The sequence below is a fragment of the Wyeomyia smithii genome, chromosome 3, assembly GCF_029784165.1.
Source record: "Wyeomyia smithii strain HCP4-BCI-WySm-NY-G18 chromosome 3, ASM2978416v1, whole genome shotgun sequence".
NCBI classification, from domain to species: Eukaryota; Metazoa; Arthropoda; class Insecta; order Diptera; family Culicidae; genus Wyeomyia; species Wyeomyia smithii.
The window spans coordinates 56677112-56703294 of record NC_073696.1 but is presented as its reverse complement, the minus strand read 5'-3'; the positions used below and the strand labels follow the sequence as shown (position 1 = coordinate 56703294).

The window sequence follows — 26183 nt, the reverse complement described above, 5'->3', positions numbered from 1 at the left end:
ACTACCCAACGACAGTGCACTGACAAAATAAATAGCATTGAACTCACAGCGGACAAAGCTGAAAATCAATCATCACTTAACTTTTCTGTAATTCGTTGGATTTGATTGGTTCCTCAGACTGTGCGTAACTGTGGAATTGCAATCTAAGATTAATTAATTTTTCATCACTATCTTCGAAATATTCAAGAAGCTTTAGAATCAATAATATTCAAACGGGTATTTGTACTGTGATCGAAAGAACGCTCAATGCCTCAGGCTATTGGACCGGAAACATCCAGCGTAACATACACGAGATTGCCACATTTTGTCTCATCGACCTTCCGTGCTACAGGCACCGCCGCGCCATCCATCAGGTCAGCAAGTAGCGACGAATCAATGTAGCGATGGTGGTAACAAAAGACTTCGTGCGAGTGTGGAGCGACGACGAACCTAAGGTTTCATTCCACCTGTTATAATGGAATTAAGTCGGATCGGGACAAAGAAGTTATACAGAAGAAATTCAATCCTTTTGTTGCTAGCTCGTGTCGACGACAATGAAATCTAATGTGATTTTTATTGGGCGTTATTCTGTTTTGAAAGGTGGACCAGTCAGCATTAATTAGATGGGTGTCGGTTACAAAGACCTAGTCAGTGAACTGGTTTCAAACGTAATAAATACCTGCTGGGAGTATGTGACGAATTCGATCAATTAAGAAACGAAACTTGGATTGTGTTTTGGCAGATACAACTGCTCGGGTAACGATCGTAGTTTAGTAGTCGGTTGAATCAGATTATGCCCGTGAGAATGCATTGAATCGGGCTCAATCCTATTTGCCATATTGGCAATAATTCACCACATTGCTGCATCTTGATAACAGAGCTTCGGCGTTCCCCCTCATCGATGTGGCTGAAACAATATTGCATTGAAATTGAAGCGCTCTCCTGTTGGGAGTCGGTCGATACGCGCGGCACTGCAATGGGAGGTCTGCTGTTGGCAGTATTTTACTTTCAAATTTATTCAAACCGGGGCCTGATTTGCTTGCGCCCTGCACTGTTCCGGAAAATTCTCTCATCGAGTGGTGGAACCTTCTGGCTTTCGAAAGCTCGATTCAATTGAAATTCAAATGAATCGCATTAGCTTTTGCTCTGCAGCACATGGGGCTTTGTTTCTAGCTAGTTTTTTTTCGTTTCGGTCCGAACGGAGGTGGAACAATATCGATTTGAGTCTTACGAAAAAAAAAAGGCAAACTTTCAACTTTGGCACAATTCGCGAAAACCGCGCCATGAGAACCGTTTGCTTATCGCTGGGAATGGATCGGGATGCCAGACGTGCTGCATGTGTGCTATTTTGGCGGTATTTAAAATGGACTCTTCGAATATGCAACTTTTTTGTAGAGTAAATTTGACACATTTTGGTGAGAATTGCTTGAAATGTGGCGTCTAACCAGGCGCTGTTTCAATCAATCATGTACAGGGTGTCCGCTAATTATCCGTACATACTTTTACAGCATGCCTCTACACAACCAAACGGATTAAACTAACCATACCTGTATGGTATAATATCTTGATCTATTGTCTCTAAGTATACGCAGTAAGTTTTATACAGTTGTGATTTCAAATTCCTGCAAAATGAAGCCGAATGCGTTGCGCGGAGCTGTTGTTGAACTGTTTCGCCAAGGAAAAAATGAGTCAGTGATTGCGAAGACCCTGAATATGGCGAAATCTACTGTGAGTGATTCAATAAAACGATTCCATGAGCTTAGAACGCTAGATGACCGCACCGGGAGAGGAAAAAAAAAGCTCCGTTCGGACTTCACAAATGCGCGAGATAATCCGGCGACGAATCAAGCGAAAATGTACAATATTCATCCGAAAGTTGGCGAAATCATTAAAAATTTCGAAAACATCCGTTGCTGCCATCGTCCATGATGATTTGAAGCTTCAGTCATATAAACTGTGCAAAAACCACTATTTAAATGACACCATGAAAGCAAACCGGTTCAGAAAAGCTAAGGTTCTTCTGAACCAATTGGCAGAGGGCCGTCATCGATCAGTGCTGTTTACCGATGAAAAAAATTTTACTATCGAGCAGCATCACAATCATCAGAATGATCAGCAGTTGCTTCCTGCTACTTCCAAAAATCGAGGAAGTATTTCAAGGAGTCATCATCCCGCTTCTGTCATGGTTTGGGCTGGAATAACTCACGCCGGGAAAACCCCTTTGATCTTTATCGACAAAGGGTAAAAGTGAACCAAACAGTGTATCAGAAGCTACTGACTAACTCAGTAGCTCCCTGGGCAGCACAGCATTTCGGCAAGAAAGACTGGATTTTTAGCGAGACTGGGCACCGAGACTGGGCTCATGGGGCAAAAAAGACTATTAGTCTTTGTGAAAGCCTTTTTTCGAGCAGTTTTAGGAAAGAAGAATGGCCCTCCATCTCATCGGATTTGAACCCGATGGACTATTCGGTTTGGTCCATCTTGGAGCAAGAGCCTGCAGAACACCCCATAAATCAATAGAACATCTGAAATCATCTCTTCTAAAGGCTTGGGAGGAAATAACTGCAGAAGAACTTGCGGCCATCGTGGATAACTTCCCGAAACGTTTGAAGGCGTGTATCTCAGCACGGGGTGGCCATTTTGAAATGAACAAATAACGCTTGTTTCTTGTGAACATAATGATATAATAGACTATGTATGTTGGTTTTTAAGTCGTCAATAAAGACTAATTTTAACACTATTTAGTTGTACGGGTAATATCCGGACACCCTGTAACAAGGCAACCGTAAGCGTGTGGCTCCAATGCATAATACGGAATCAATAACTAATAGTTTTCAATAACTTAACCTCTACCTCCGTGTGGCATGCATGCATGCAACCGAATGGAAGGCCCATTTCCATAAGAATAAATAAACAATAACGTTACCGCACCATTGCCCGTGATGATCTTCGTCGACTGGGAACGAAGGTTGTTCCCACACCCCCTCTCGTTTGCGACAGAAGTCGCGAAGCAATTGTTAGTGTGCGTACGTGTACACAGGGCGCAACTCAGCGATTAATCGAGATTGAGATACAAGAGGGCAATAAAAATATCAGCCCAATACCGGTCGTCGTTTCCGTCTTGCATTCTGTTTGCCATATTTCGAGTGTAATTTTAGAATCTCCTCTCGGCAAGTTGCGTTTGCGTGACACCGCCGGCGACGACGACGACGACGACGACGACGGTAGGTTAGTGGATTAATCCATTTTACCGCAACCGAGAACGAGAACCGAATTGTGTCGGTTGCAATCGTACACCCATGTTGCATAGGACTATCATTCGATAGCTCGGTTTTGTCGTTCCGTTCGCTGGTCTTGGATCTTGGCAATGGGCGCAACGTGCAGCAGGAAGCGGACCTGGTTTGTGCAGTGGTGTTTTCAATTTCAAGATTGATCAATCGGAAGATCTTTTCCCGCGGTGCGGTGCATGCATGTGCAGAGCCTGCAGCAGTGATCGCACGGTTGGTTGAAAGCTTAAGCTGGCAGAAAAGGTGTGACCCGTGTGCAGGGGCGAACGAAAGTTTGCTGCTTTAGAACGGAGACACCCGGCGAGAGGCTGCCGTGGATTGACAACTTGCAGATGTAATGATGTACGGTTTGCTGTTTGTGATGTTTATGTTTCGAAACGGTTTGATGCTAAGAATGAATAATGGTTTTGTTGGTTTAGTGATTCGTCAACTTGAGTTAGGCAAATCCCAACAAGTTTTGATGTGGATGAATTCATTCTGAGGGCTACCAAAATGAATTCAAGATGGACTTTTGAGATGACAGACGAAGCTTCTGTGTACCACTCAGATTTCGATCCTTTGCTTAAATTCTCAATTCAAAGTTTGAAGAGTTCGAATACTGACCATTCAAAAAAAAAATGTCACGCCCAACAAAACCTTGTAAGAAACTTTTTGCCATTTAATCTTAATCCCAATTAAATGTAAAGTGAATCTGTATCACCTCTCCTCTTGCTATAAAGTTTCTAATTTACAGTCAGTTGAGATAAGTCTAAAAATCCTGTTTTTCCTCCAAGCCTGGTTAGAAATAATGGCAGCGGTAAACATGAAATTTCGTGTTCAGAGGTTCTGATCTCAATTTGAGATCATTTCTAGCTTTTGGAAGTTTTCCGGTGCTTCTGAGCTTGTTTTTGGGTTATTTTTTATTCTGGTTTTCAGAAGTTTCAATTCCACACTTCAAGAATTGAAATGCGTTTGAGTGCCGAATTGCTGCTGTTATCTAGTCTAAACGGCTTGCTGACTGCTTTCGGCTAAACCTCGAATTTACTGTTGGCTTCAATTCAATTGCCGTTTAATCTTAATTCTAATAAAGTGGAAAGTAAAATTGTATCAACTCTACATTTACCACGAAAATCCAAATTTATAGTTAGGTTGCGATAAGTAAAGGATGCCTTTTTTTTCAAGTTTTGCCTTCTTTAGGCCTGGTTTTGGAGTACATGTGTGTGGCTACAATGAACATACAAATTTTTCGTGCTGTGTTGTATTGTCAAAAAAAATTGTTTATTTTACTCTGCCATACGATTTTAATCCTAATTCAGCGGTAAGGTAAATTATATCACTTCTCTTCTTGCCATGTAACCTTTACTTAATAGTCAAGAAAATTGGAAGAGAACGCCCTATGTTCTCTTCCAGGCTTGTTCAAAAAATGAATTTGGCTCCATTGATCTCTATTTGGGATCACTTTTTGTGTTAGTCTTTCTTGCCCTTTAGAGAAATTTTCGGCTTAATTTAGAGTCTGGCCTTCAGAAGTCAAATAAACTTCCTAAAATAATTTATAAGTATACATTGCCAAAAGTTGCTTACACTTCAAGGATTAAAATGCCCTTGAGCGTTAATTTACCGTTGTTATCTCGTATAAACGATTTGCGGACTACATCTCCATTAAATCTCGAATTTATTGTTGGTTTTAATTTGATTTCCATTTAATCTCAATCCTAAATAAATGTTAAAATTGTATCACCTCTACTTTTGCCGCGAAAATCCCAATTTATAGTCGGGTTGTGATAAGTGGAAAATGCCCTTCTGTTTTTGCCGCAATCCTGTTTTCCAAATAAATGTATTTGTTTTTTTTTTGTGCTGTGACGAACAAGCGCTGCGACAAAAAAAAATCTGTTTATGTTTTAATCCTAATTTAGTGGTACACAAAATTGTATCACTTCTCTTCTTGCCTGGTAACCTCTACTTAAAAATCAGTTACGGAAAGTAAAAAAAGACCATCCTGCGTCCCTTTCAAAACTTGTTCCGAAAAAGGATTTGGCTTCATTGAACTCCGTTGAAGTGTTATCGACAAAAAAGGCTTTTGCCGTTTATTTTTTGACCATACAATGTAACGCGTAATTTAGTGATAGGAAACTTGTATCACCTTTCTCCTTGCCATGTAACCTTTACTTAATAGTCAGTCACGAAAAGTAGAAGATCCCTTCAAGGCTCGTTTAAAAACTCGAAAATTCGGATTTCAGTATTGAAATTGTTCTCCTTTTCAACCTTTCCTTACCTTTATGAGCATTTTCAGTGATTCTGAACTAAATTTTAGGTCATTTTTTATTTTGGTTTTTTTCTGGATTTCGAAATTCAATTAAGCTCCTTAAGATAATTGTGAGTATGAGTTGCCGAAAGTGCCTTTAATTCTGCACCTCAACGATTGAATTGCTTTCGAGTGCTGACTTTTGGCTGCTATCTTGTCTAAATAGCTTACTGACTGCTTTTCAATCAAGTCTCGATTTTATTATGGGTTTTAATTGAATTGTCAGTTAATTTTAATCCCCTCTCCTTTGACCAAGGAACTTAAAATTTGAAGTCCGATTGTGATAAGTAAAAGAGGCCTTTTTGTTTTTCCTTCAAGCCTGGTTTCTAATTTTTTTTGCTGTGATAAATCGGTAATATTAACAAAATAAAAGGAGCTCGTCATTAATTTATTTGCCACATAATTTTAATCCTTATTTAGTGGTAAGCAAGATTGTATCATTTTTCTTCTTGCCATATTAACTTTACTTAATATTCAGTTACGCGAAGCAAAGGAAGCCTCCTTGTTTTTCCTTCATGGAAAAAACTAAGTTGTATCCGTTAAACTTAAAAATATTTCGTGTTTCGAAATTTTGATCCTAATTTTCTATTTTGCTTTTTCTTGGCCTTCAGAAGCATTTTCAGCGAAAAGCGATTTCAGCGTTTCAATTTTATCCTGATTTTTTTTTGTTTTCTTCATATAACTTTCCAACTAAGAATCCTGAGATAACTTTTTACTAAGAAGACTGAAAACTAACTGTTAAAAATGCCGATGTTCATGGTAATAATTCTCTGGAAAAACATGAAGCTCCCTTCCTTGCGCTATGCTTCTTCATTTCCATTTCCATTTCACTTTTTCACTCCAAACACCAATCAAAAAATTGGTCAATACCATTATTACTCGCTGTCGATATCTTGTCTACACGGCCTATTTACTGATTCTCGGCCGATCCTCGAATTTATTGTTGGTTTTAGTTTTTTGGCATTTAATCGTAGTCCTAATCAAATGGTAAGTAAAGTTGTACCACCTTTCCTCTTACAATAAAATTTTCATTTATTATCATATTCAGATACAGATAACTAAAAGACGCCTCACCGGTTTTGGTTCCCAAACAAATGCATTTGGTTGCATTAAACATGATATGTTTGCGTGCTGTGATGATTTTTCGTCTTTTTTCTACCGTATAATCTTAATCCTAATTTAGTGGTACTTAAAAAGGTCCATCACCTTGCTTGCTTCTTTCCATGTAACCTTTACTGAATAGTCAGTGACGACAAGTGAATGCGGCTTTCCTGTGTTTCTTTACAAATTTTGTTAATAAAGAGAATTTGGTTCCATTTAACACCGTTAAGGTAGTATTGACAAAACGGATTGCCGTCATCTGTTTTTTTCTACCCTATAATCTAAAGCCTAATTTAGAGGTGTTCAGTGTTCGATAACTGCGCCCACGAACGAACTCTCACAGTGGCCACGAGTAACATTTTGGAGTAGAATAATTTATTCAGTTCAGATTCAGTTCTGAACAAGTGGTAAGCGAATTTGTATCACCTCTTGTCTTATTACGTAACTCCTACTCAATAGACAATCACAAGAAGTAAATGAGACAGTTTATGTATCTTTCAAGGCTTGTTTAAAAAAAAGGAATTTGGTTAAACATAATTATTCGATTAAACCAATCTCAAAATATATCGAAAATCCAAACATAATGTAAATAAAGCCCCTGTCTCAGCTCAACATACCTACATGCTGCATATTCATAGCCATTCGAATGGGATCAAGAAAAACCACAAAGCCATGAATAAAAAATTCATACAAGTTTTAATTTAGATTCAACTCAGCGCGTAGTCGGCAGCGAGGATAAAAAATTTAATTTCAGTTATTAAGATACTTTAGAAAGTAAGACACCAGATAGACTGGCACCGTTAAACGTGAAATTGTATTTGTGCCGTGTCAAATAAAAGATCGGGATGCAGAAAATATATCTTCGAAATGTTTCTTTTTAATTACCAATTGTACAAATCTTTAAGAAGTTTCTAGATGTTAAATAAATTTATTGCTGCAAAACTTATTTTTTGAAAAATTATACCGAAAATCTATGCGACTTATTCAATGCTAGATGAACGTTCCCGCTGTTGGCCGGGATTGAATTGTCCAAAATTTAGAATATTTTTTTTCACTCCACTTCCTCTCTAGCACAGTTCACTTAACAAATATTACGTCAAGATTTACGCACAGAATAATCGCGATTGTAATTTCAAATACAACATTATTTTTCTTAGAACTCACAACGTGGGAATCAGCTCTATTAGATTGAAAATAAACATTTTACAATTTTTTCGAGAAACCAGAAGTCGCATTTTCGAATTTCAGAAAGTTTGGCAATAATTCTCGGCCACGGTTTTGGATTTATCCATATTGGCTGGAATTTTGCCACATCAAAGCAAATATGCAGCTAATAGATTTACATGAACGCCAATCCAATAAATATATATTCACTCTTTAGGTTCTAAAATATTGATGTTGCAAGCTATAAATATAAAAATGCAGTCCGGTCTGTCTGTCTGTCTGTCTGATTCGTATAAGCTCGAAAACTACCGAACCGATCGGAGTGAAATTTGTACGTGGGGGTTTTTGGTGCCGATAAAGGTTCCTATGATAGTTTGAGACCCCGCCCTCTTCTGGAAAGGAGGGATCCCATACAAATGAAACATTAATATCTGCACAACTCAAGAACAAACCAAGCAAATTAAACCGAATTTGGCATGTGGATGTTTTGAGAAATAACAAATATATGCCAATAATAGTTGAACGCCCATCCCTTTTCTGGAAAGGAGGGGTTCCATAAAAATGAAACACAAATTTCTGCACATTTTGAGAACTAACCAACAAAATGGGACCAAATTTGGCACGTAAATGTTTTTAGAGGTAACAAATATGTTCCATAATCGACCTCAGGCAACATTTTGGATTGTAAGATGGCAACTTCCGGTTTCTGGAAAACAGCCAAAAATGGCCGATTTCCACCCAATATAACAATTTCCGGATTTAGAATGATACACAGGAGCTAAAATCGACCACAGATACCATTTTGAATTCTAAGATGGCGACTTCCGGAGGGGCGGGCGTCGAACCATAATGGACATATTTGTTACCTCTAAAAACATTCAACCAGAATGATACTCAGAGGCCAGAAATTATCCTAAATACCATTTTGAAATCCAAGATGGCGACTTCCGGTTTAAAAAAAACAGCTAAAAATAACCGAATACCATCCAATATGAGTATCTCTGGAACCAGAATGATGCAATGAGCTAACAATTGACCTCAGGCACCATTTTGAATGGCTAAATGGCAACTTCAAGGAAACAGTCGAAAATGACCGAATAATACTCAATATGGATATTTCCGTAATCGAGATGATGGATAGCATAGTCTTTGAATTTCTTTTCTTTCCATAACTTTTGAGCCACATACCAAATTGTTATGTTTTGTTATTTGTAAGTTTGAGAGATGACTCGTTCGTATGGCACTAGCAATGTTCAAATAAGTCGTGTAATCTTTGAGATAATAGACTTTCTTTGTTTTATAAACAATTTAATACATAACGGTTGTTTAAGTTCGATTACAATCAAATGAAATGGGAACGTATAGGGCAGCCAAACTTTGAAACCACGTGTTCAATCATAATTCATCAGTTAACTCTTAAGTTGCAGTCCGATTACAGTAAAATCAATAGGGTGTTATGAGGCAGCTAGACTTATCAATTGACACTAATTTTGTTGAAATCAAGTCAGCCATCTCTGAGAAAAGTGAGTGTGTCCAAGTAGTCTTCGGAATATGTTCCTTTTCATAGCTGGATTTCATATTTTTAAACATAACAGGCAAAGTAATAGTCCGATTGCAAAACAAATCAATAGGGTCTCATGGGGCAACTAGACCTTCCATTTGACACTGATTCTATTAAAATCGGTCCAGCCATCTCTGAGAAACATGAGTGAGATTAAACAGTCTTCAGAACACGTTTCTTTTCATAACTTTTGAACCACAAGATCAATCTTTATAAGATTCAAAAGTTAAGAGTTTTTAAGGTAGCCCGTTCATTTGAAATCAATTTTGTTCAAATCGGTAGTGTAGTTTTTGAGATAATAATGTTTCATGATTTTAAAATTTTGATACATCACCTCTAAACCATAAATCCGATTACATCAAAATAGGTCCAGCCATCTCTGAGAAAAGAGAGTGAGAATAAAAATCTGCACATACACTCACATACACATACACACACACCCACACACACACACACACACATACAGCGTGATTTCAAGCGCGCTAGTGCTGCCTTTTTTAGGCTAAATAGTATTCTATATAAATCTCACATACTCCGATTTTAAAATAATTTGCAGCGTCACCCTCGTAGTTTATGGGGTTTTGTTAACAGTAAATCGAGCATCCTTTCAACGTTTTTCTTGATGAATTGTGTGAAATGTTTGCGAAACACCTCGGGTCACTTTTTGGACGAGGACAATTAGTGGTGATGATGCAGAATCTGCTGCTTCTGCTGATTTCTTGGACCTGTTCAGCTATGGTGCTTTTAGCAGCGAAAAGCTCTGGGCCAGATGGGATTCCGGCAGTGGTGTTCTGTCGGAGCTCAGTTGCCTTAGCCGATCCTATATCAGGTATTTTAATGCAACTTTAAAGCAAGGTAAATTCCCAGCATTATGAAAGGAGTCATATATGTTCCCCGTCTTCAAGGCTGGGGACAATCGAGACATAAGACACTATCGTGGTATTACCAGCCTCTCGGTAATGTCCAAGCTATTCGAGATCATCCTGAGTGAAGCCATCTTGAATTGCTCCAAAAACTAGTGGACGTAATACACCCGGATCTGAAAGCTGTATTCGATAAGATCGACTATAAAATTCTGTTATGCAAGCCCACGACTTGGAGCGTCCAAGCAGCTAATAACATGACTAAACTCATATTTCAACGTTCATCAGTTATTTCGGAGTACCACAAGGGAGCAATCTGGGCCCACTCCTGCTCACGTTATTTTTCAACGATCTGGCAGCTTTGTTGGGAGTTAGATGCAAGCTCTTAGCTCATTAGTGAGACCTATTCTCGAGAATGCATCCATTGTCTAATCTTCATATGATGTAATTTGGGAACATCGGATCGAGTATGTGTTATTAGCAAGATCAGGCAAGACTTCGGTCAGTGATTTAGAGTTCAGCTGTAGGACATAGTAATCATTTTTGTTGGATTTGGGTTGATGCTTATCACATCACTTGAAGACAATATTTAGTGAGGCTTATGAATATAAAATGCTCGACTTGACACAAAATGTTGTTTCTAGCGAAGGAAAAAATAGCCCACAACAAGCATTGAAATCTTTCGTTTTCAATTAGTGAAACTTTGATTGAAAATTTGTGGCAACATGACGCGGCTGGTTTAAGAATGCGTTGAATTTGTTTTGCTCACTCAGTTGTGAGTTTATCCTTGAGCCACTTATTGGTGTAAGCACACCTTGATTATGCAATAGTACACTAGAAAAAGCAAATAACTTGACGAGGTATCCTAATAAATTGTAACATAGTTTCAAAAAATCCATAAATCTACTCCCGTGGAAAACAGATCAACCGTCAAATCATTGCTGCGCTGGTTCCCACCCTCCCGGCAACTGCACCTATCAATCTTCTTTGACAATTCATAACCATAAAGGTTAGTATGACAGCAATCCATAACGACGAAAGATCTGGGCCTATTTGCATACATATGGGATTGCGTTGGTACTACAATGCACTCACTAGACGCGCTGTTGCCGACTGACTGATGACGACAACGACCGACCGACCGACCGATAGAGTGGAGAATGGGATCACACATCACGTCACCTGGGGGAAACTTGGCAATGTGATGCGTGGAATAAAGGCTTTCTATTCAATTTAGATTTTTGGCAAGCGATCCATTTATAATGCCAACGCACGTTTTTTCGCTTCAGGTACGTACATGGAGCTCTGTTCGGTTGTTTCGGCTAATCAGTTACCGCTTTACATTCGGAGAAACCTTCTCTGTCTATAACGCTATCATCATCATTACATGCAAAGGTGACGTAGCGTTTTACTGGTCCGGGTGATATATGGGACAAATTAAACCTGAGCGCTGTGCGATATGATTAGTTCAAACCAGTCGTCATAAGGTCAAGTGAACCTGGTCGAAAGATGCGTGCGTCACGTGTCCGCAAGCGATTTTAGGGTTTATTTTATTGCCAACCATCATGGTCCCTTCTTTAGTGCAACTTAAATGAGTCAAAAAAAGAGGCAGAAAAAAAAACAAAACAATAATGAGTAATGATTTATTAATATTTGCGGGAAAAAAAACAGAAATAAAAACACCAAAGCCAAAAAGGTGAGAAGGCGTGAAAAAATAAAGCGACCAAAATGGCCTGTAGGCGCGAGGACCACTTGAGATAGCAGTTAATGGCTTCATTATAACAAAAAAAAAAAAAAGAAAATAATGCGACGCTCAAGTCAGTGGGCTGCACTCGGCGGACGGTTTGTAGTTTTAATCTAAATGGTCTTGTGGATACGGTACTGTTTGTTTTGGAGTTAATTGTTTTAGGTGACTGAGCGCGGTACATGGAGTTTATTGCGTCACTGAAGCTGCTGCAGGAAGAGGGTAGTTGGGGATCAGACAATCGCGAGGTCAATAACTGAGTGCTCTTCTTGAGTTTTATGCGTATACGTAGGAATATGTTTGATTACGGTGCAAATGGATCGATTGTTGTTACTGAATTAATGCAGAGAAAGACAATATAATAAAAAAAATAATTTATGCTATCTATGCTTCTCGACCTGATTCCTTTTAGGCCAATGGCATAAAGATTATATTTTTTTATAGTTTTCGTTCAATTTGTGTCAATTTTAATAACAAATACTATTTCGAGTAGTTTTATAAACTCAGTAAAAACTCCCGTGTCCAAGGCCCTAAAAAAAACAGCTATCTCTATATGTGTGCCCTTCTACAGTCTTTCTGGCGATGACGGCTAAGAAAAAACTGTATAAACTGTATAAATAAATTTCAATTATTGTGAGAACCTAGCCAGAAGCTTGAGTTTAAACAAAAGTTTGAAGTTTACTTTCAATTTGTTTTGCTTCTACAATTACATATTGACAATCTATAAAATAACGAAAAACAGGTATTTGACAGTAAAGCCACAGAGCTTTTCAATATACTGAGAAGAAGGAAAACTCACGCTCAAGCGGATCAAAACAACTATCGTAATTAAAATATCTACATTCGTTTTGCACTTTTTGCATCTTCCTGTCGTAACTGAACCAAAAGTACTTCTTCACACGGATGAAGAAAGAAGTCCAAAAAACAGAAAATCATACTGCTGCTAAGTACCTTCAAATACAAACACACTCACACAAGAAATGATTTGTATCAGTTGATTGCATCCATTCGAGTTTACATTCATCTTACACTCTTTAATACTCCCTCCCACATCGGATTCCGGCTGCCTTCCTGCTGCTGCCATTCGGACGGACATTAATAGGTGAGCTGTCTGACGCAGTACAGCATCTCACCTAATTCCCCTTTATGACGTTTTTTCCCATGCGTGTTTACATGAATAAAACTTTTTTTTTTTCTTCATCTATGTGAATAAAACTTAATGAATTATAAAGTGGTACGGGGCAACAGTTATAGTCGACAAAACCGTGCCATTGCTTTCTTTCGGTTCCCATTCAGTCCCGCGCGCGACTTGGTCAACGCTGCTGCTGATATGGTGGCGGGTACCCTGGGCTTGAGCTCGTCATCGTCGTCGTGAGGATGTTTTTACAAGTTCGCGCGTTGAAGTCGCTCGCTGCCGACTCGCAAACTACGCTGCTTACTATAGAGCTGAGCATGGCAGATCAGACCAGACCAGGGTTGCCACCAGCTTTCAATAAACATCTGGCAATGATCATATCATTTTTTCAGTTGAATTTTGGCAACATTTTTGAGCATATATCTTCTAACCAAATAAAACTAAATATTTGTTTAACAGTTGGTATATTGTGAAATAATTAGAAACAAAAAAACAGGTAATTTAAAAATAAAATAGCCATTCACAAGTCGGTCAATTTTAATTCCAGACTTTCCATGTCTTTGAGGCGCGAAATCAATTGCTCGATTTCCGTGTACAACTTCCGTCGGATAGCGGTTCGAGATTTCAGGGAAGGCCCCTCCAGGTTCTGAACGCGGTGAAACGGTTTGGTACCATCGCCATTGGGATGTAAGCTCCGGGCATGCTCGAACTGTTCCTTTGATTCCAATTGTCGAATCGTTTGATCGATTAGATCAACGACTGTCAATTTGAGTTGAGTAAGTTTTTCCGTTGCCTCCCGACACTTGTTCAAATCAACACTTGACTGGCTGTGCAAGGTGATTGTGGATTTGTAGGATTCAGATTTGCAGTCTTCCATGGAACGCATTTCTTCGATTGGTTGCTCAGATATTGTTTCTCTATTCTCCACCATACCTTCTAGAGAGTAAATTTGCTCATAGCTCTCAGAAGTGACATTTATCTGTTTTTCATTGGTAAGTCAAAATTAAAACACTAAGATTAAACTTAAACAAAAATTGTGTGGGAATACCTTTCCAGGAACAGTTTTTTGATATTCCAGTGAATGTCTAGCGAATTCGTAGCCATTAGGAAGGCTACTTTTATGACTGATTTCTTTCTGAAGAGATTTTGCACTTGTTTTCACAGATCCCATGTTTCTTGCTCAGAGAACGTTTCAGAAAAAAATCGAACTTTACCAGCAAAGTTTCAATGTGTGCTACGATTAATAACGCACTTTGATAATAGAGAGAAACAACACCTACACTTTTTTCAAATTATCTGAAACATTTTGCCTGTGTGTCTGGCAAAATTAAGAATAATCTGGCGCAATGGCAACCCTGGACGAAGACCACCGTATAGATTAATGTTTCTATTGCAGTCGATGGCGGCCGTCCTCATCGTCGGTCTACGGGAGGCGGGGAAATATTCGCTAGCTCAGGTTGACGCCTTCGCATTTCGTCGTTGTTATGGGGCATAGCAAAATAAAAGATTAGCGTGGAATTATGCGGCACAGCCGGTTGGGTGGGGGTGGTATTGCTTACTCAGTTCCAGGTTTTGTGGAAATGTATTTGCCAATCCCAATATCAACAATTTTTTTGAAATTGAAAAAAACTCTCAATTTTTGAATTACACTGAGCTTCCCCCCCTTCTCACTTCAAACAACTGGCTTCATTCGGCAAGGTGTGGTACTGTAATATCATGTTATTGTACACTATAATGTCGCCATTACAAAAGTTTGGGACTACCTTCGGTACGTCGCGCGTTGAAAGCAGGGACATGAGCGCCGATTTTTGTCGTCCTTCTATCGTACGGCGAAGACAGCAGATGTACCGCATTAGAGGTTTCCCGTGAACACATTATCGTCGATTTCACCGCTACGGGGAGTGACGAAGTGGCGTGGAAGCGCAACAGACGTCGAATCGAAATTCATTATGCAGCATGATTTACGACTTTTGACTTCGAGTGTCTTCGCATCGCATCGTAGCGCTCCCTTCCGTCCTCGCGGCCGCCCAGCATAACGTAACGCGGCTTGATATTGAGCGGCGAGGATCCTTCGAAGGCGCAGCTGAGTTGTAGGAAATTGTTGCGCGAAATAAATGCAATTTGCATACCGAGCACATAGATGGGATGCTCCTAAAATGCGCTAAAAGCATTGTCTGGTAGGTTGGAGCGGATCGTTGTTGTTGTTGTTTTTTTTTTCGTTTTGTCTACTAGTTGGGCTCTCGGCGCAGCTTTCTGTTTAACGAGCCGAATTGCGTGGGCTTGCGGGGAGATTAGCTACGAGGTTAGATGACGAAATTGGCAAACGTTTATGTAACAGCAGATGAAAGGGGCATACTTTAGAATGCATAATAAACAAATTGCGCTTTGTCAACGCACTCGACGTAGTTTGCTCGGTGGGGTTTTTAATTTGATTATTACTTTTTGGTCACTCACGATTTCGCTGTCCAGCCGGTAGCATCCATCATCGGTAATTTACATACCAAAATTTGTTGAAAGAAGTTGATAACTGACTTACCTGAAACGGTAAAAAAGAAAAAACAAAACAGTTTAGAGCTATCGTCGTCAACCTGAAGAAGTTGCTTGATTATTTCGAAAATCAGTCAACAAAGGTATCATTACTGGCCGCTGCGAGCAGCCAGAAAAACCAGCTCATATAAGAAAATTAAAGATCTTATCAGCAGATTGGCTATCATTTGGTCAGGCCCAACCGGATACCCCTTTTTAGCGGCTGGCGGGACCTTTTTCGTCGCTTCCCTTCGAGAGTGTCGCAGCGAATTGGCCATTTATCTTGAAGCCCTTTAATGTTTTTCGATCATCGATAGCTGACAGAAAATGACTGATTTCTTCGGTAATGAGTATCAAGGTTACGCCTGCAGTTGTTAGGTACTCGTTTTCACGGAAGTTGACGAAATTATAATTGTTAGTGTTATAGAGGGATAGTTCGGTTTTGCTAATATTTATTCGGATATTTGGCTGTGAATTTCACAAATAATATGGTTATCGCGATAAATATGTGTTTCCAGAGCTATAAAAAATCCACACCATCAATTTAGACGATGTAAATGACAATCGCTGGGGTGTACAGATCAAAACTTTATAACAGTAGGGCAAGTAAATTCGGTTTTTCAAAATTTCATTTGGTAGGTTGAATTCAATTTGTTTTTGTTTTATCCGATGATTTTATATTTATTTTGTCTACACATTTCGATGTTATATTTTGATAAAAAAAATCTCAGTTTTAATTCTGTGTTACGCAGGCTTATCACAGTTAACTTTGATTTTTGCAGGTTGATAAAATTGGTCAACCTTTTTCATCGTCAATTTATTTTAAATGTTACAACAAAGTATATTGTATGAACAACTTTAATGTACTACGAAACATGAATTTATATTTGATAAATATAGATGGATGATAGATTGATAGAAATCGGAATCGATTGAAAAATTGTAGAATATTAATAAACAATGTTGATATAAGAGATAACACTATTTGAAGCATTCTTGTAGGAAAAATCTTGATGTAACCATTTCGTTCATTAGGCAGACAGTATGTGCAGTAGGGAAAGCGAAAAACAAGCGAACTGGAAATATAATACAGATTTGGAAAAATACACCGCATCCCGACAGGACGGCGGTATATTTTTCCAAATCTGTATCATATTTCCAGTTCGCTTATTTTTCGCTTTCCCTATTGCACATACTGTCCGCTTAATGAACTTGTGTGTTAACGGATAAAAGCCGTTGTTAAAAATAGAAATTTAGTTCGAAAAATAACCGTTTCGTGTTTAAACAATTTTTTTTGTGGTCGTTCCAATAAATAATGATTTAAAATCTTAAACCAGAACATTAGTCTATTCTATAGCGAAAAGTTTTGTCAACGGAAAATGGTTTTTATCAGTACCTTCGAATGCCGCTGGTCTACAATTGATGTTTTAGCGTCAAATTTCATTAAAATTTTGTAGTGTTGGCCCATTTTTGGACTTTTAAGCCAATTTGTTTTACATTTCGATGCAAAAGATAATGTAGCCAAACGAAAACTATTTCGAAGATATTTTTTCTTAGCAGATTCGACTCTAGAAATTCAGTTTGCTTAAGGCGGGCACTAAACTACCGAAAAAAACTCGAGGATAGGTGGACCAGTGAATAGTAGAGCCATCGGATACAGTAAGGATCCAGGAACTCAGTAGCTATCTTAAAAATGAATCTCACTCAGTTGATGGTTAGCCTTTGAGATCATTTCATTCAAGTGTGGACGAAATGTGAGCGCGTAATCAAGGTTTACACCAGAATCACGAATGTAAGTTAGCTGTTACAATGTATGATTGAGTACTGTGTTATCGAATATGATAAGGTTCAGCTTACAGTTAAATGTAATTACGTTCCACTTCTTAACAGTTAATGTCAACATATTTTTTGTGCACCATGCCTCGAACTCGTTGATCTATTTTTGTAGTTGTAGACAGTCGGATGAGGCACCGATTATTGCGAATATTTTCACATCATCTGTGGCAGTAATGTGAAACCTTCGTTGATGAAAGTGTGAAAAATAGGGGACCTAAATTGCTCCCGTTTGGAACGCAGGAGATCTCGGCCCATCAGATATGATGTCATACGTTTTATGTAATCACCAGAAATCCCAAGTTTCTTGATTCAACTCAGCAGTGTTCTGTGGTAGACTGGAGCTTTCAGGTCTGTGTAAACTGTGTCTCAAACAAAATGAGACGATTTCAGTCAAATTCGTTGCTATAGATCTTTAAGGAAAGAAGCCATGCTGATCCACGGAAAAATATTAGGAGCTTCGAGGATTTCAAATACCTTCGAACAAGCTCAGAGTGACGTGATTCCGCGAAAGTTTTCAATGTTTCGTTTGTTTGTTTTTTTGTGTACTGGAAACATAGTCGTTTTTTTCCACGTCGTAGGAAATGCTTTCTGCGGAGGCAGGGAACCAAAATAATTACAAGAGGTCGAATAAGCGCAGCCATGTATTTTTCGAGAATGCAAGGTATTTATTTGGAATATTGATTACTTTTTCAACGTGATGATCGGTCACGTGAAAGATATCCAACTGAAGGAAATCACGCGGAGTGTTTTCAATAACCAATCCTAAACTTGTTGGAAGTTGATTGGTTTTGTCTCCGCTTGGCGCCTTGCATTTCAATTTTGTATGAAATTTTTAATGGGAAAACCAACTTTTTTGCATTTTCCATTATATAGTTCATTAAGCACACAGTATGTAAAGCAAAGAGAGCGAAAAATAAGCGAACTGGACATGTGTATTTTTCTGCTTAATGAACTTGCGTGTTAACGGGAAAAGCCGTTGTTAAAAAATAGAAATTTAGTTCGAAAAATTAAGCCGTACGGAGCACCTTCCGCAGTTGTGTCGCACTTGCAAGCACGACACAGACTGACTTTGGTCTCGATCACACAGGTCTATAAGAGTTATCAGCATTAGCTGACTCTTCTGTGTGTGATGAGACATTATTTTCAGTCTATAAATAACGCTTGCACAGCAGTGTGTGTAGTTAGGGATGAGCAATAGAATAAGTCGGCAGTGGAATGTGATACGATATAGATTGTGGAACAGTACCACCGTCCCCCGTAGTTTAATTGGTCAGAACACCATGCCGGAGACAGGGAGATAGCGGGTTCATGTCCCGTCGCGATGCGGTATATTTTTCCAAATTTGTATCACATTTCCAGTTCGCTTACTTTTCCCTCTCTGTGCTTCACATACTGTCTGCTTAATGAACTTGCGTGTTAACGGGAAAAAGCCGTTGTTAAGAAATAGAAATTTAGTTCGAAAAATACTATATATTATTAAGAAATTTACCCGTTTACGACCAGCCCGGAGCGAAAAAGAGCGGCTTTGATATCCCCATCTTGCTGATTGTAAGCCACAGCATCACCTTCATGGGAAACTTGGTATGTGTGAAATGAATTTTACCTTGGAGCTCGCATCCTAAGTGGAAGAAGTAAAATACGAAGTGCCCTGCCCGTCGTTGCCATCCAGGATGAGATAGGTCTCGTCATCCATGTGGTGATGACCACGTCGCCGCTTTCTGATATGTATGTTCTTGTTCGTTAGTAACTTTTTCACTGTTGGGCCAGATGTATTCTATGGAGCTTTTTGTCGCTCAGGGTCGGCGGCCGTGCGGAACCAGACTTTCTTTCGATTCTCGGATTGTTGTCTAATAGTGCCAAGATGTTGTAGATATCGGAGCGGGCGTATCCGGCGTCCCCAAAGTGCCTCGCGATGTCCATTTTCGAAGCGGAGGGGTTCTTTGAACGCGCACACTTCAGAACGAAGTAACTTCACTGTTTTCTCCATCACGCTTAGAATTCTACTGATACAGTTATCATTTTTTTCTGCTGGCTTATGGGTTACTATGATTGAATTTTTTTTGCTGGTAAGCAGCCTGAAATGGCCAAGTACAATCTCGTGTTATGCCCAGAGACCGAAAAACAACTTCAAACGCCATTTTGAAACTTCGCAATTGCCGGTTTCTAGAGAAGAGCTCCAAATGACAAAAACTCACCAGAAATCGACTCAAGTCAAAATTTGCGTTCAGGCTTGCCATTTTCCGATAGTGCAGAGGTTTGGACCATAACATGAAAATTTTCCGTACATCTAGGAACACACAGAATTTTTATCACGTAGGGTATCGGTTCTATTATCGTCAGGTTTTACCTGTTATAGTTCGGGGGGTGAATGATGTCCTAGAGCATTAATTTCTTCCATGATGACTCTTCACAATGCAGAGCATCTTCCTGCAAAAGATTAGTTATCTATGACTTCATTAACCTCCCGGACGATAATCGGACAAACCTAACGATAATAGAGCTGATACCCTATAATTGCGAAAAAATTTCTTAAGAATCTGCGACCAGTCACAACGGTTGTTCGCACAACAGTAGCCAGGCATCCCAATGGTAGGGTAGAGCGGGGCTAGTTGGTTACGGGGTAAGTTGGTCAATGAGAATATCTTCGAATCTACGCATCAAAAAAAATCGTGTTATATGGGTGATATGTAGCGGATAACCAGAGAAACTAAGTGACAAAATGAAGTACCGTTTTAATTAGGACGTATAAAAAATACAGGTTGGTGCCAAATTGGCCATCAATTCTACTCGGTTTTCAAGTTGAAACTTTTTGTCTAAACAAAGCTAGCCAAATTGAAATAAACATAGCTCAACGTATTATGAAAGTCATTTTGGTTAGTTTTAAGTTGTGTAAAGCAAACTTCCGCTAAAATTTTGTTTTTATATATTTCAAGTAATTTTCACATTTAATACATGAGGGGCTAGTTGGTCACATACTAGCGGGGCTGGTTGGTCATATGAACATCATAAATGAATTCGAGTAACTAAGTAAATGCAATGTCAGGAACAGCGCGTTTCGTGATGCAAACTTAATCCAAGCAAAAACAGCATGTGCTCTTGTTAGTAAAACCATTTAATTAAAACTATAAACTATTTAGAAAAATTATCTCCATTTTATCATCATTTTGATGAATATTTTATTGCACACTATAAATGCTGAGTCATTGATCTAAAATAAGTGTAATGTACACTAATGCATCGACGAATGCCTTCTACCTGTTGAAAATTTCGGCGAAAGTAAGCTTTCATCAAAAAAAAAAAAAAAAAAAAAACTAATGTAGCTATAGTTTTGTGCTTGTGATTGCAGATGCGAATCTAGAAATTGGCTCCGGTTCTCAATTTAACCCGTATTGTCTTTGATTTAGTTCAGACACGTTTTTTTTTCATGCAATTATGAGTTACTTTTCTCATGGTTTGGGATTCTGGAAAGCAAACGTATAAACAAAAACCGGATGCGGTTTGACCTCCGCTGAGACGCTACAGGCTGCCGCAAATGCAGTGAGGAAGGAAAACTGAATTGTCCTTTCGAAATATAAATGGTCAATTTACCCCACACACTGACCAACTTACCCCGGCTGAGGGGCTAGTTGGCCAATTAGACATCCACTCAAAAAACATAGAATATCCGCAAAATCATTAACTATTCTGAACAGTTTATATTTTTTCTAGATGCCATAGACTTAACACAATATTTCCATGGAATGAGTTTTTGCCATAATGTTTCCTACAAAAAGTTACAGAACATTTTGACCAAATTTGACCAACTAGCCCCGCTCTACCCTACAGTGTTTTTTACTGTCTTCCGTCGGTTTTTTTTGTTGATGTTTGTTCGTGATACCTATACCTATGTCTTTGCGGATATGGAAAAGAGAAGAAGCTGTTCTTATTATTTTATACAGACGTTCGTGTCCGCACTACACAAACAGCGCTTTTCGGTAACAGCCCGAATTCACCGGAAACATTTTCCGTCTCTTTTTTTATTTGCCTATGATGGATGTCGTGTGACGGTTGTTGAAAAAGGCTGTGGGAAGAGGAAGCGTAAGGACTGCTTGGTATCTTACCGACAGCCTTCGTGCAAAGAAAAGCAAACTCGGCAATAGAGCGGATGTGTGTATCGCATACCGAATGTTATATACAACCTATCCATGCTATCGTCGACATGGGAATAAGGTGAACAGCAAAGAAAAAAATCATTCGTGTAGGAGGAACTAGACAACAACGTTATAGTCGCAATATATTTTATCTGTCGGCTGTCTTTATTTTCCCAATCCCAACACTGTCATAGAGGAACGCTCTCGGATGTCATCAAAAACAGTAATCGCTCAGTACATTTTTCCCTGAAAGTGGCGCTAACTTGTCGATTCTTGTTCCTCTCAAGAAGTTTTTTGACACGGAAAATCATCGACAGTTCGGAAGTGTTGTCAGCGGAATGGAAGGAACTAGCAACATTCTGAGGGTGAGATAGGCGGAGAGACGAAATGTCAAAATCTGGGTTAAGCAAACAAGAAAAGTAACAATACATTGAGAGGTATGGACATTAGGGTGGAGCAAAGTGATCGATTTTCCAGAACCAAGTTTTTTTTGGTTCCTATCGAGGCCCCAAATAACCCTTAACTTACCTGAAGTCGCTTGGTTTTGTCTCCGCTTGGCTCATTGCATATCAAATTTGTATGAAATGTTATCAAATTTGTATGAAATGTTATATGGGAAAACCTACTTTTTTGCATTTACCTTTCTAGAGAGCTCATAAGGGACGATCCATTAATGATGTCACGCAAAATTTGGAAAAAAATATCTCCCCCCCTCCCCTTTGTCACAAACTGTCACTACTTCCTTGACCCCCCCTCTTAATTACGTCACGTTTTCAAGCCCCCCTCCCCCTTTTTTGGTAATAATTGATTGAAAATCGAGAAACTTGTTAGGAATGCATTTTTTCTTAATAAGAATGATTTTACTGAAAGAAAAACTGAAACTAAAAGGAAAAGAAGATTATAGAAGATAACTAGAAAAGGCGTTTAGTTCTTAGTTCAAGGATGCTGTTTATAGAGTCGCATTTCGACGACATAGAAAGCCGAGACAGTAACTGCAGCATCATTGCTGATTTTTGAAAGACCATCAATATTTAGTTCCTCTTCTTCAATTAATTCGCAATCCAAATCTTCTCCACATGTTACAATAGCCAAGCATTTTTATTTACGTTTTGGCACAATTTTGGGATGGATTGGATTGAGAGACACTAAAAATTAATGAAATTGCGCTGTCATTCATAAACGAACATGCACGGTAAAACAGAATTAAAGAACATTATGCTTTTTAACGTGAAAAAAATTGTCATTTATTCTATCTAAAGCAAATCATAAGCAAAAAAAGGGATCGTAGAACTATAAATCAGAGATGCAAATACCATAAAAAGTTCTGATTTTAACTCTGTGATTAGGTATGTGACTTGTTTATTTATTTACTTTTTTTTGAGTTTAAATGTGATGTCACACTCAAGCTAACCCCCCCTCCCCCATATGTCACAAAATGTCACAATAATTGAAACCGCCTACCCCCCCCCCCCCTCTAAACGCGTGACATCATTAATGGATGGTCCGTAATGCTCTAATAATGCACAACATTATGTTAAAGTATAGTATTTTAGATGCCTAACAACTTTGCAGAAGACACTGAAGAGCTAGAATGTCCCTAAGAAGAGCTATAGCTGTTCAAAGTTGAGTGTGTCGATTTATATGAAGAAAATCTTGTTTTCTGTCAACATTACCATCAATGTACGGGCGTCAGTAGGATTCCCATCAGAAGTAATCTGTCGTAACGAGTTAATACACTCAGAAGGACCAAGCAACCGAATTTAGGTCAATATTCTAGGCGTAGGTAGAATCTATAACTTGTTTCAGAGGTTCCTTCTGATGGAAATCTGTCTGACGCCGGTACACTGGCAGTGTTGGCAGAAAAAATTATTTGCAACATAAATTTCGACATACTCAACTTTGAACAGCTCTAGTATTTTTTGGGACACCCTAGCTCTTCAGTGTCTTCGGCCAAGTTGTTAGGCATCAAAAACCTACCACTTGAAGTCATGAAACTTATAATTTGAGCCATTTAGAGCTCCTTAGAAAGGAACATGCAAAAAAGGTGGTTTTTCCATACAAATCTCTATAAAAATTTGAAATGCAATGCGCCTAGCGGAGACAAAACCAATCGACTTCCGATAAATTTAGAATTGTTTGGGGCCCCAATTAGAACAAAATAAGCTTGGTTCTGGCTTTCTGCTATCAAGTTTTGTTTTTTTCCATATAACGATTCCCCACCCTAATGGACAAATTTATTTGCCTAAGGCCTAAAATCGCGACGGAAGCAGAATGCGGTTTCAAGAAGCCGTGTCCGAAAGTTAAACGACCAAAAACTGATGAAACTACACTGCTGAGGGTTAAACGACGAGATTTATATTAAGAGGGACTTCAAACAGATTCTAGAGAACCTGTATTTCACTGCCAAGGATAAGTTTCATGTTCCAGAGAACCTCCGAACGCAGAAGAGAAATGGAGGAATATCTTCAAAAGTAGCTCCTCTCCTGAAGGTTCACCACAGGTTAGCGATCTTCTGGCGAAGATCACGAAAGACGTGCTGGAGTGGTATAAGACGAATAAAGCCGATTTGGGCCGAAAGTTCCAACCATCTAAATACTGGGCTATTAGGAACAAGCATTTTCTGAAACATCCTAAGGTAGTCAATACGGTTGAAAAGGCGAAAATAGCATGGGTAAATTTACAGAAGATTGTCGATTTCGAGGTCGTGCAAAATCTAATGATCGAGGTTGATTGATTTCCATAGAATTTAGTGGCGCTGGTGCCAGTAATGTGGAGGCGAATGAAAACTGCATTGAATGCATTCGAACAAACCTAATGTCTTCTAAATTGGTTATCATTCGATGATGTTTTTGATGATGAAGGGGAATCGATCAGTTAATATTAATACAAATCTAGTCAGTACCAAAATTATAAATACCAATTGATGGTTATGGTTAACGGTAGCAGCTTCATGAAGAACGTTACCAAACCCAGTACAAATTGTCATGACGATACCAACCCGTTGATACTTTATAAGTGTACTGGTTTAGAGCCGCTTATATTGTACATTGAAAATATGCTAGAGCATCAATTCGTTATCCAGGCTTCGAACTTAATTGAAAGTTGCACTAGTTTCGCACAATATTGATCTGGTTTCGTTTCTAAAAAGTGGAGTGTCTCATAAAACAGCTTATCAGCTAGGTTCACTCTTCTGCACCCTGGGTGATTGCACCTTCACACAACCCATAACTTTTTAACAGACGACAGTAATAACTGTGATAACTACACAGATGTCACTAAATTACTGTTGGACATGCTTCTCCGACAAATTTACGAATGAAATTAAAAGCTTCAATTACTTCAATGTCTTAAAGCATACATTAAACGCCACACTTTGGGTACAATGTAACGTACCTAGGTATGTATCTGCGAAGATGATGACTAGATTAGGTTGCAGATTCAGCTGAAGCAAGCTACAATTGCTTATTGTACATCATCACTGTCACTGCTGTATGCTGTCGGCGAGCGACTGGGGGGACATCATTTTCGCAACATCATTTTTCGAGTTAATTTTTTAATTAAAAGCTTTCGTCGCATATATTTTCCTTTTATGTACCGCACGTCGCCGCAGTGACCGGTGGAGAGATAAACTTGATAAACTCAATGTTGTTTCAGATATGGGCTGCTTTTGCTCGGAAAGCTTTTGTTACTGTTAAAGTAAATTTGAAGTTTGGAAGCAATAGAAAAACAACAAGAAAATTACTTGAAATGGCAAATTTTTCAGATTCAAAAAAGAGTAGTTAGCAATTCAATGGTACTTTTTTGAACTAAAGAAGACATCCAAAACCAGCAAAGTTTTCGACAAAAACGGAGAGTGAGCGGAAAGAATAAGCAAAAAAAAACGATAATAAACAATTACGTGCCGGGAGATAATATATGGGAAATGAACTGTGTCTGGCGCGGCGTAGGCATCTGCGAAGGCTGCACGGTGCACGAGGATGGATAGGATTCGGATTGAAGGATGCAGCCCGCGTGCGGAGCGTCCAGTGAGAAATACCATCATCGGACAGACTGAAATATCGTGGCAATTAAGCAATAATATTTTAATTAAAACATTAAATTATGATTATTTTCTCTTACGGTAATTCGCGAGCAAGAAGGATCAGGTTCCCACCGGCCAGACAGCGTTGAAACGCAAGACTGAACCCGTACGGTTGGAATCGGTTGTTGGACAATTTGATAAAGAACAAGTGGATCGAAACCGGACAGGTTTTAGTCATGTATAAAATGCGCTGCGATGTAATTATGGGCAATTAAATGGGGTTGCATCTTTTCAAGAAATTCGTATTCCGATGTGTAAATTGGTTGAGCAATTTCAACACTTTTCAAATAATGAGAAGAGCAATCATATTTCAGTTGCAACCTTAAAAATTGTTTATGGAATCGATGCCTAGTTAGTTTCAACAAAACACGGCCATAACCAACTGATTGGTGCTTTTACACATAATGAGAAGATTCACAGACGGTTGGGTTACCTATTCATTACCTGAGGTCCCGCTGGTTACTGCAGCCTGCGAAGATGTCTTGTTCAGTACCC

General features: G+C 38.8%; 2 protein-coding genes across 5 annotated transcripts in view; both read right to left on the bottom strand.

Annotated features, from left to right (window-relative positions):
• Nucleotides 1–26183, bottom strand: part of LOC129732834 (probable nuclear hormone receptor HR38) — a 315336-nt gene that overhangs the window by 98363 nt on the left and 190790 nt on the right. The gene's annotated exons all lie outside the window — the stretch shown is intronic.
• Nucleotides 13572–14538, bottom strand: LOC129732836 (uncharacterized). The gene is made up of 2 exons (XM_055694129.1): nt 14164–14538; nt 13572–14094 (listed from the first exon to the last, which is right to left on the bottom strand). The coding sequence occupies exons 1-2, from the start codon at nt 14284–14286 to the stop codon at nt 13636–13638; spliced, it is 582 nt and encodes a 193-aa protein (XP_055550104.1). The 5' UTR covers nt 14287–14538; the 3' UTR covers nt 13572–13635.

What these genes read in the sequence shown, in the direction of transcription:
- LOC129732836 (XM_055694129.1), bottom strand. Translation starts at nt 14,286, where the DNA reads ATGGGATCTGTGAAAACAAGTGCAAAATCTCTTCAGAAAGAAATCAGT. An exon ending in AAAAAACTGTTCCTGGAAAG is followed by an intron (nt 14,095 to 14,163) that starts GTATTCCCACAC and finishes AATGAAAAACAG; the next exon opens with ATAAATGTCACTTCTGAGAG.